Genomic DNA, 10,576 nt, shown 5'->3' with positions numbered 1-10,576 from the left:
CAATAACTAGTTTTTTTTTGCTCGGACAATGTCTCGGGTTAGTTATGATAAACAAATATGTTATTATTTTTAAATTTTATAATTTATTTTGCTACTTTTTGTATTTTTATCAATTAAGAAATAGAAAAGTTCACGTTACGACATGATAAATAAAAAAATTGAAAGGTTTGAGTTTGAGAACAATACCTTAAAAGAAATTTTGGTAAGAAAATATGATATCGATATTCTCTTGTAAGTTACGTGATAAGAGTGTTAGAGATGTATATATTTGTTTAAGTCTTTTTACTTAATTATAATCATTACTAGACTTCATCATATTTTATTTGAAACATTAGACAATAAAATCATATAATAGTGTATTGATAGTTAAGCTCTTATTTTTCATTTCAAAGGTCGCGTGTTCGATACCTTGCACTTATACATTTTTTTAAAAGTGAGGAGTATACATAGACATAAAACATTTGCATTACAAATGTGAGGAGAATGCCACATGACATGACACATACACTTTCTTTCGCACGCCATTTAATATATTTGTATAAATATATATTAATATTTAATGTTGTGCAATAACAAATTTAAAATATAGAAATGCTAGAAGTCTAGAACTGAAATCAGGGAGGAAAGATTTTTAGAGACAAAGAAGAGATCCTGTCAGTGGATATCAGGATATGGAATTTATTGTTGTCAACTTTTGCTAGTGTAGAAAATTGAAGCAGTTGTGCGTGTGCCTTTAGCCAGAGTTGTTTCTCCTGTTTCTACATCTTCCTCATTCATTATTTGAGAATTGAGGCAAGGTATAAAACCAACTTCAACTTCTTCTATTCATATGCACGACTTTAACTTCATGATATTAATTTAAAATTCCACTTTAAATTAATTAAGTTTCCGGTCTTCTGAGTTAAACTGAATCAGACTAAGCTAAACTGAATAAAATTGAGTTAAAATGATAGTCGAACTGAGCAAGGCATAAAACCAACTTCTTCTATTCATATGCACGACTTTAAAATTTTTGACCGAATATTCTCATTTGTATATATAAAAAAATATATTCATGTGGGATCTTGTTAGATTTGTCTCAATGTGTAGTTTCATAATATCAACTTTTATATTTTTTATTAATGCGGAATTGAAGACATTAAAGGTCAAAATTACATCTTGAAGACCGTGTAAAAAAGAAACAAGCATTATATTATGACACGGGGGAGTATTATAGAGCATATACCGTCATATGAAACTTAAAATTGAAAACAAACCATAATGCAGAAGGGACCCTGATTTACTTAATTATAGTCTATAAAAGCTAGTATTTTTTTTTTTTAGGGAAAAAGGTAGTAATTATCTTATGTAGACATTTTGCATTTGCAATACTGAGATTTATCTGCTCCATTAAACAGAAAAGAAATCTATGTTGTTATGAACGTTTGATCGAAATTGTAGGGCAAATACAATGTTTGTTCATGAACTCGTGACAATTACTCGTGCATGTTTTCTCTCTTCATTCGTAATTTTCATTAAGCTGATGTTTTTTCCTAGCAAAAGTAATCCTTCCCTTCCCTTCCCTTCCCTTGGAAATAGTAAAACTGATTTACTGCACTTTCACTAATGCGCAGCTGTCATCAAACAAGAGTTATATTTACTCACGTCTCACTGACCATAGCAATCATTAATTTTGAGTTCAGCTATATCGCATTATTCTGGAGTAATTGCGTGTGCAAACATTTGTAGTCTTCGAAAATGTAAACGAAAATGTAAACGGTAGAGTAGTATTTACTCCATTACTCCCTAGAAATATTCGACGGTTTGCCAACAATAAAATGGAAAAACCTTTATAATCTATATATACACTAATACACAAGGAACAATATTTAGGAGAGTTTAGCAAGCGGCATATATAAAGCTTTAAACTGCAAATTATAAATGGTTACTTTGTGTTTTGATTTGGTTTTAATAATTTAACTCATTTCATTAAAACTCATATAATAGAGTTCAAAGCATATATTGAAATACCAAGCTACAACACCTTGAGCAATGAGACAAACACTATAAGCACCAAAACAAATACTCCAAAACAATAAGAAACTCTAAACATTAACCACTAGAACAAGCTAGAACATCAACAACTTTCAAATTGAGAAACCTAAAAACAATACCCAAACTTACTGATTGAGAAAACCAAACTAAGGCAACAAGATCAAACAAAGCAACAAAGAACTCATAAACTCCTTAAACATTGAAGTAATGAAACCATTTAGCCATTGGAATACTCCTCACTACACCATTTCTTTGCTATTTGAACTCCCTTTTTCTTCACCATTTTCTGGCATAACCCTAAACTCTGAAAAACTTGAGATTGATTATTCTTCTCCATATTGCGACGGAACCCAAGATTATTAAGCAATTGACATTGATTGTTCTTAAATGACCTTTGTAAAGTAGGAATTGGCACAACATTGCTCATATTAGAATCAGGCGACAATAATGAATCAACACTAAGATCACCAATTGAAATTGTATTTCCACCATTTCCTTTAGCACAAGTAGAGACCTCATCTCCATCAACATAGACCGAACTTCCCTTGATACACACCTCATTTGCAAAAGAAAGCAGGGCACTTCCATTGCCACATAAACTAGCACTTTATGATAATCTCTCTGGATTTGCGGACATTTTTTCCTTGTTGACACTATTGTTTTTGAAAGGTTCATTGTTCAACAGGCACATTGCATCACAAGAGATATTTGATTTCCTAACATGATGAATCATGCTCTCTAGCTTAGGATGACTAGAGTCAAATTGCAAATTTTCCCAGTTTAGCAAAGCATCGACTTCTAACTTGAGCTCACTATCGTGAGAGAAGGACAAACTTTCTTGCCCAAGAAAAGCACAAGAATCTGAACCGACATCCCAACATTCAATAACAATAGCAGCAACCAGTCTCGAACCCTCTTGAGAAACATGAAGAAAAGCACGGACAAAATTCCTCCAAGGATTAACACTACCTAATGCAGGGACAAAAATGAATACCACATGCCCTTAATCTTCACACTTAACTTCAAAAACTACCCCCAGTAATTACAACCAAATTGAATTTTTCACCGAAGGCAACCAAATCGTCTAGAATGTTCAAACTCAATCAACTTTGAGCAATCATTAAGGACATTGAAACCCATTCAATCAACTTAACCGGAAAATTAATTCACCGTTTTCGATTGTTATAGAACTCAACAATTTTTAAGAAACCATTACTCAACTCTAATTGAAAAGATTTACCTTTGATTTGGATTCCCATCTTCAAACTTCACTTGACCGACTTTGTTGGAAGCCCACCAAAAAACAATACCTGCAATCTGAAAAATCGCAAACTACAGCACAACAAAATAACATGGAGAAGGGAAACAAACTGAGACAAAACTTAGAGAAAATTTATTGGAAAAAACTAATTTAAAGAGTATTTATGAAAATTAAAATAAAGAGAAAATAGAACAAGGAGTGAAAGATGTGAAGGAGAAGCATTGGAGAGGGTGGTGGCCCCTGCGGCGGCGCACGTCAGAGAGAGACACACGGTCGATGCCGCCACAGGGGGAGTTGGGAATGCGGACAGAGGAGATAAGCGCGAGCTAGGGTTCGAGAATTAGAGACCCTTGTTTTATTTCCAGGACTTTTCTTGTAATAATCTTGTGTTTTTTAATTTGGTTAAGTTTGTAGTTTTAGAACTGCTGGTAAATTTCTTCGAAACGCTTAGTTTGGTTTAACATTTTCATGAAACTGCAATAATTTTTATTTTTGTTTACTTGCTCAATTTGGGACAAAACTAATCGCAATTCGCAAACAATTATAACCCAAATCAATTAAGCTAAAATTTGTTTACATATTTATTTATCTTACAAAATATTTTAGAAAACATCATGTATATTAAAGAGTGAGTGAATAATACAACTATTTACCCTATTATTAGTTGCAAAATTGTGACTTTTGTATTATCTATAAGTAAAATTTTTAATATAACATATTTACATATAGTGAAATTGAAGTGAGTAGGGTAAATTAAAGTACAAATTTTTTTTTCTTAAATTTTAAGCTCAACATACGAGAAAGCCTTGGTAACCAACTGTTTGAGTCCAAAAAAGACTCAAACACTCAAAAAGTTACACAATGGTACCATTATAACCTGGTATTGGTATCAAATTCTTATCAGGATTGGTACCAAGCAACCTTACTTTGGTATCAAAATTTTCGGACAATGGTACCAATCTAACCTAGCATTGGTACCAAACAACACGCGCGTAAAATTTTTAAGACTTAAAATGACCAAATTGCCCTCATTTAAGGACCCTAAGAGACTCAAACGGTTGGTTGTCTAGACAAACTCCTCAACATACATACTATGAAACATTACATTAAATTACATCACATCAACATCATAAACTGAAAACCCTCCCCCCATGCGGCCATGCCCCCTTACTGAGGTCTATAAATACATGCATGCATGCCTATAGAAGTACCCCTACACTACTCTCAATTCACCTCCGACCTCCCCAATTCTTTCTCTGCTAACACTTAAATTCTCCTCAAATTCCAACTAGATTAGCTACTCTCCCCCAAAACATTCCATTTCATCCACACTCTTAATTTCCTTCCCAAAACTTCCATGGAACACCAATTTAAACACCACTATTTTACCACAACTTTCCCCCACTCATTTGACCATGATCATGCTACTACTCCTGAAAAACCCCCTAACACCAACAAAAACAGTACCAAGGCACCCAAGTCCGCAACCGCAACCGCTTCCGCAACCACGACAACCCGATACCGAGGCGTTCGGCGTAGGCCATGGGGCCGTTACGCTGCCGAAATACGTGACCCACAGTCCAAGGAACGCCGTTGGCTTGGCACGTACGACACAGCCGAGGAAGCCGCATGTGCGTACGACTATGCCGCACGTGCCATGCGTGGGAATAAGGCACGTACAAATTTCACTTACACAACTTCACATTCACATCTTCCTTCTCATGATGATCAATATGATCATGAGGTTATCATGTACCCACCTCCTTTACCTCCCTTTTTTAGTAACTCTTCTTCCAAGAAGAAATCACAACCGTCTATTAAGACTAAAACTACAACAACTTCCCCAAACTCAAATCACAGCCATCCATATCCTACCTTTGTAGAGTGGCTAAACTCAGACCAAAACTCTCATAATAATAATCATCATCATGCTATGATCAACTGTTGTGGTGAAGGAAACCTTGTAGGGTTCACTGAAACCCCTGCTCCTGCATCACAGAGGAACACTACTATTCCTCTCTCTTCTTCTATGCCTCATCATCATTATGACCATCATGATGATGATGATAAAAACAATAATGATGGTATGATGATGGAGTTCTTTCCATCTCAACCATCAGAAACATCTGGACTCCTAGAGGAGATCATAGAAAAATACTTCCCTAAGCGCAAGTCCACCAACAACCTCAACCATTCTGAACAGTCATCAGTTGTTTCCGATCATCATCAACATCATCAACATGATGATGGGCTCTACTGTGATGGTAATAACTCTCATTATCATCACTTTAGCGGTTATGGTGGTGAATACAATACGATGCCGTTTCATGGAGATATGCTGCCAGCTGGCGGTACAAATTATCAGGTTGTTGAGCTCCCACAATATCAGTACAATCATGAGCCTATGATACTGGATGATGATGATGATCATCATCATCTTGATGGTGTTTTCCAGTACAATGAGCTCTACAGTATGTTTGCTGCTCCTAGAGGAGCAAAATGTCTTGGCCACTAACTAGATTATATATTTTTTTTTGCTGATTTAGTACGAGTAATTAGCTAGCTAGGCCTTGGTAAACCAAAAAAATTTTGGACCCTTGAATTTCTAAGTTTTGGTTTATTGTATGTAGAATATTAATATATATATCGAGTAATTACAAATCTTCATGTAATTGACGGTTAGGCCTAATTTGATATCTATATAATAGTACTATTTTTAGCCATTAAAATGGGCTGATGATGATTGTAGCCTTGCAGGGTTGTTGGTTATATTATTTTTACGTACTTAAGTTTTTTTTTTAATTTTTTCTAATTTTAATATTTTATTGTTCTATAATAATGTGGCTTATTGCAACAAAAAGAAAGGGACGAGAATTTGCTCGACAATTAATTGCTGCTACTACATTTGCTAGTCTGCAAATTGAAAGCTGGAGTGGAGAACTTTTGTAATATGGTTCTCAAAGTCAAACGTTTTCTTTTGTGTATTTTATTTCCAACAAAAAAAGAAAAACTTATGAAGTATACTGTAAATATGATGTAGAATTCGTTGATTGAAATAATGTACTACTCCTTGTGCAACGAGCTATTCTTTCATTCGTTTGTCCTTAATTCCTGATTTCCTGTGAAAGTATGGTAATGCTTAATAATACTGGGAGTACAAGTCTACAATTGGCACTTTTTAGGGTAGTTTCTGCGAAAATTGTAGTACTCAATTATCATGAATTCCCACCTGTCCAAAAGAGAGATGAAATAAACGATGGGGGAGGGAAGGGGAGAGAAGGGGTAATTAAGCAAGTCAACGCTGGTAAATTTAATTTTTTTTTTTTTTTTGAATAGTAGGGGACGTTTGGTTGGAGGGTTTCAAGAAAGGGAAAGAGAATTGAGTTCCTTGTTTCCCTGTGTGAGTGTTTGGTTAGTGTGTTTTTTCAAACCCTTTACCCCTTTTTCTTATTAGGATTACTCTCCTTTCCCTTAGATTGATTCTCCACCACCCCAAGGTTTGGGATTACCCATATCCCTCTACATAGAAATTATTATTATTATTATTATTATTATTATTATTATTATTATTATTATTATTATTATAATAATAATAATAATAATAATTATTATTATTATTATTTTTTTTTATTTTTATTTTTATTTTTATTTTTATTTTTATTTTTTTTATTATTAATATTATTATTTATTATTATTATTTAATAATAATAATAATTATTATTTATTGTTATTAATATTACTATTTATTATTATTTGTTATTATTTATTATTATTATAATTTATTATTATCATATATTATTATTATTATAATTTATTGTTATAATTATTTGTTATTATTGTATTATTATTTATTATTATTGTATAATTATTTATTATTATTATTATTATAAATTATTTATTTATTTTTTTGTTATTATATATTATTTATTTATTTATTATTATTTTAATTATTATTATAATAATTTTTATTTTAAATAATTATTTATTATTATTACTATTATTATTTAAAAACTATTATTATAAATATTATTATTTTTATTAATATTAATTAATATTATTTATTATTATCTATTATTATTATTTGTTATTGTTATTATTTTAATAATAATAATAATTTTCCAATTTCTTTGATGATCTTAACCAAACAACATTTTTAATCAAAGGGAAACCCTTTCCATTCCTCTTATAACCCTTTCTCAAACCCTTTCCCTTTCCTCTCAACGAACCAAACGCCCCCTAAAATTAATTCATTAATAAAAAGTCATACGAAATCTACATAAGCAATCGAATCAAACAAATACATAAGTTGAATCAAACAAAAATTTCCTTCATAAAAACTACGATCATCAAACAAATCTTGCAATGTGGAACATCTCCCGCTTATATCGCTGGAAAATACAGCCTTGTTGGAGAGACAATCTAATGATCCCTTGTAGTCGTGAGGATGATTTCCGTCGGATTCATCTGACCGTATTCGAAAAATTGATAACCTTTGTGATCCCGCATAATTCTTCACCAACAAAATAATTTCACGGCAATCCATTAGATCTAGTATCCCGGATTGTAACCTGTAGAAATTCCCCCACTAAAAGAGGAGAAAAACCTGTCTTTCGAAGGAGGTCGAAAAACCTTGTCTTTCGAAGGAGATCGAAAAACCTTTTCTTACGAAGGAGATCGAAAACCCTGTCTTTCGAGGGAGAAATCGTTATTGGAAACCTAAAAACAAATAAAAAAGCAAAGGTGGGGGCTTTCCAACGGTAAAAACCGATGGAAGCCCCTTTAAAAATCAACAATGGAGGCTAGGGTTTTTGAAAGTAGAGAGGAGAGAGGGGAGAGAGAAAAAAAAGGGTTTATTATTATCTATTGGTAAATTTAATTAATTGAGTGGAATTCGGTTGTTTATATGAATTGAGTTATTCTATAAGATAGTTTTACACGAAAAAAGTTTTAATTTCACTAATTAATACCTACATATTTTTCTAATTACAATTGCCTCAACTTCTTTAATTTAGTTTTCAAACAAACTTTAATAGCAATTATTAGACCTTAATTTTGCTAAAGATAGAATTATATAAGGGAAAGTAGACTTCCTTGCATATATCAATGAAAAGAAAGAAGCCTTATATAAGGCAAAGTACAAATTGTTTCTAAGATAATGAAAAGAAAGTGGGATAGAAAATGGCCCACGTTTAACAATACTGCTAACAATTAGGAAATTAAACTTATTCTAAAAATCCTAAGAATGCCCACTAACTAATAATACTTAATTAAAGAAAAGTCAAACAACTATCTTTAAATCATTACTTCCACTAATTATCCAACATACCCCCTTGATTCGAAGTTGCATACTCCCATCTTCATCATGAAAAAATCTTGTTTCTTGAACGCAAGTGACTTGGTTAGAATGTCAGCCATTTGTTGATTTGTAGTACAAAACTTCACTTGCAATATCTCCATGAGCTACTAATTCACGAATGAAAAGGTGCCGAATATCGATGTGTTTTGTATGACTATGAAAGATAGCATTTTTTGTTAGATTAATTGCTGACATGTTGTCACAATAAATCTCGGTAACACTCGCTTGATCTTGAAGAAAATCTGCTAACAGTCTTCGTAACAGAATAGCCTGACAAGTTGCTGAAGTAATTGCTGCATACTCAGCTTCCGATGAGGATAAAGCTACTGTACTCTGTTTCTTTGATGACCAGGAGATAGCACCGGATCCAAGAGTAAATACGTACCCGGAGGTGCTTTTTCTGTCATCAAGGGAACCTGCCCAATCACTATCGCAATAGCCGACCAACCTCATGGTCTTCACATTGTTGTACCAAATCCCATAATCAGATGTACCTGCTATGCAGTCCATTATCCTCTCTACTGCTCCAAGATGATGTTTTGTAGGGTTATGCATAAACCTAGAAACCAGTCCAACAGAGTGCGCAATATCAGGTCGAGTGTGAGATAGATAATTCAAACCACTCACCATGCTTCTGTACAGCCACGCATTTGCTGCTCTTGTATCATCGTTCGTTGACAATTTCTCATTAGGATTCATTGGAGTGTAAGCAGGTGTGCATCCTGTCAACTGAATTTTTTTGAGAAGATCTTCTGCAAACTTTCGTTGGGAGAGAAAAATACCATCAGCACCTTGTTTTACTTCTAACCCAAGAAAATAGTGTAGTAAACCCATGTCTGTCATCTCGAACTTCCTCAACATACTAGACTTGAATTCAGCAATAATAGACTCACAAGACCCCATGTATATCATATCATCTACGTACAAACAAACCACTAAAAAACAACAGTACCTTGTTTTTTTAAATAGAGTGTAGGCTCATTTTCACTCCTTTGAAAATCATTCTCCAGAAAGTACGAGTCAATTTTGTGATACCATACACGTGGGGCTTGTTTAAGGCCATACAATGCCTTTTATAACCTATAGACTTTGTTCACTTCATCATGAACAACAAAGCCTTCAGGTTGAGCAACATATACCTCCTCCTTCAACTCTCCATTTAGGAAAGTTGATTTAACATCAAACTGAAACACCGGCCAACCAAGTTGAGCAACTAAGGCAAGAAAGGTTCATACCGTTTCAAACCGAGCCACTGGAGAGAACGTCTCATCATAGTCAATTCCTTGCTCTTGTGCGTATCCCTTAGCCACCAACCGAGCCTTATGCTTTTGTACTCTTCCATCAGCATGATATTTAGTACGGAACACCCATTTCAAGCCAATGACATTTTTTCCTTCCGGAAGATCAACTAACTCCCATGTGTTGTTCTTCTGTATGCATTTCATTTCTTCTGCCATAGCATCCTGCCATACTTGTTCTTGAGCAACATCGTCATAATAAATAGGATCTGAGACTGAGAAAGCAAAGTCACATGTTTCATAAATCTCTCTTAGTGCACGGAACCTCTGCCAAGATTCTGGTGTGCTTTCTGGTCACGAAGTTGTGTTGCTGCCAGGTTGTGGGCTTGCAAATGAAGTAGTGTTGTTGTCTTGTGAGTTGCTACTACTTTCTTGTGATGTATGGGTTGCTGCATTAGGGACTGCATCAGGGACTACACCAGAGACTTCTCCATCATCAATAAAAGGAACCATCTGTCCTGTATTATCAGAACTCCAAGACCAACTAGCAGACTCATTAAATAACACATCTCGACTTATAATGATCTTGCCACTTATTGGATTATACAACCTATAAGCTTTGGATTTCAAACTATAACCAAGAAAAACACATTTTTCTGATTTATTTTCATGTTTATGACGAGATGA

General features: G+C 33.7%; 1 protein-coding gene across 1 annotated transcript; it reads left to right on the top strand.

The window, feature by feature from the left end:
• The first annotated feature begins 4,439 nt into the window (after positions 1–4,439).
• Positions 4,440–6,307, top strand: LOC104897347 (ethylene-responsive transcription factor ESR2). The gene has a single exon (XM_010684207.3). The coding sequence runs from the start codon at positions 4,653–4,655 to the stop codon at positions 5,808–5,810; it is 1,158 nt and encodes a 385-aa protein (XP_010682509.2). The 5' UTR covers positions 4,440–4,652; the 3' UTR covers positions 5,811–6,307.
• The last annotated feature ends 4,269 nt before the right edge of the window (positions 6,308–10,576 follow it).

The sequence above is a fragment of the Beta vulgaris genome, chromosome 6 (genome assembly GCF_026745355.1).
Source record: "Beta vulgaris subsp. vulgaris cultivar EL10 chromosome 6, EL10.2, whole genome shotgun sequence".
Classification (NCBI taxonomy): Eukaryota; Viridiplantae; Streptophyta; class Magnoliopsida; order Caryophyllales; family Amaranthaceae; genus Beta; species Beta vulgaris.
This window is presented reverse-complemented; position numbering and strand designations above follow the sequence as displayed.

Coding starts and splice junctions, on each gene's coding strand:
- LOC104897347 (XM_010684207.3), top strand. CDS start 4,653: ATGGAACACCAATTTAAACACCACTATTTTACCACAACTTTCCCCCAC.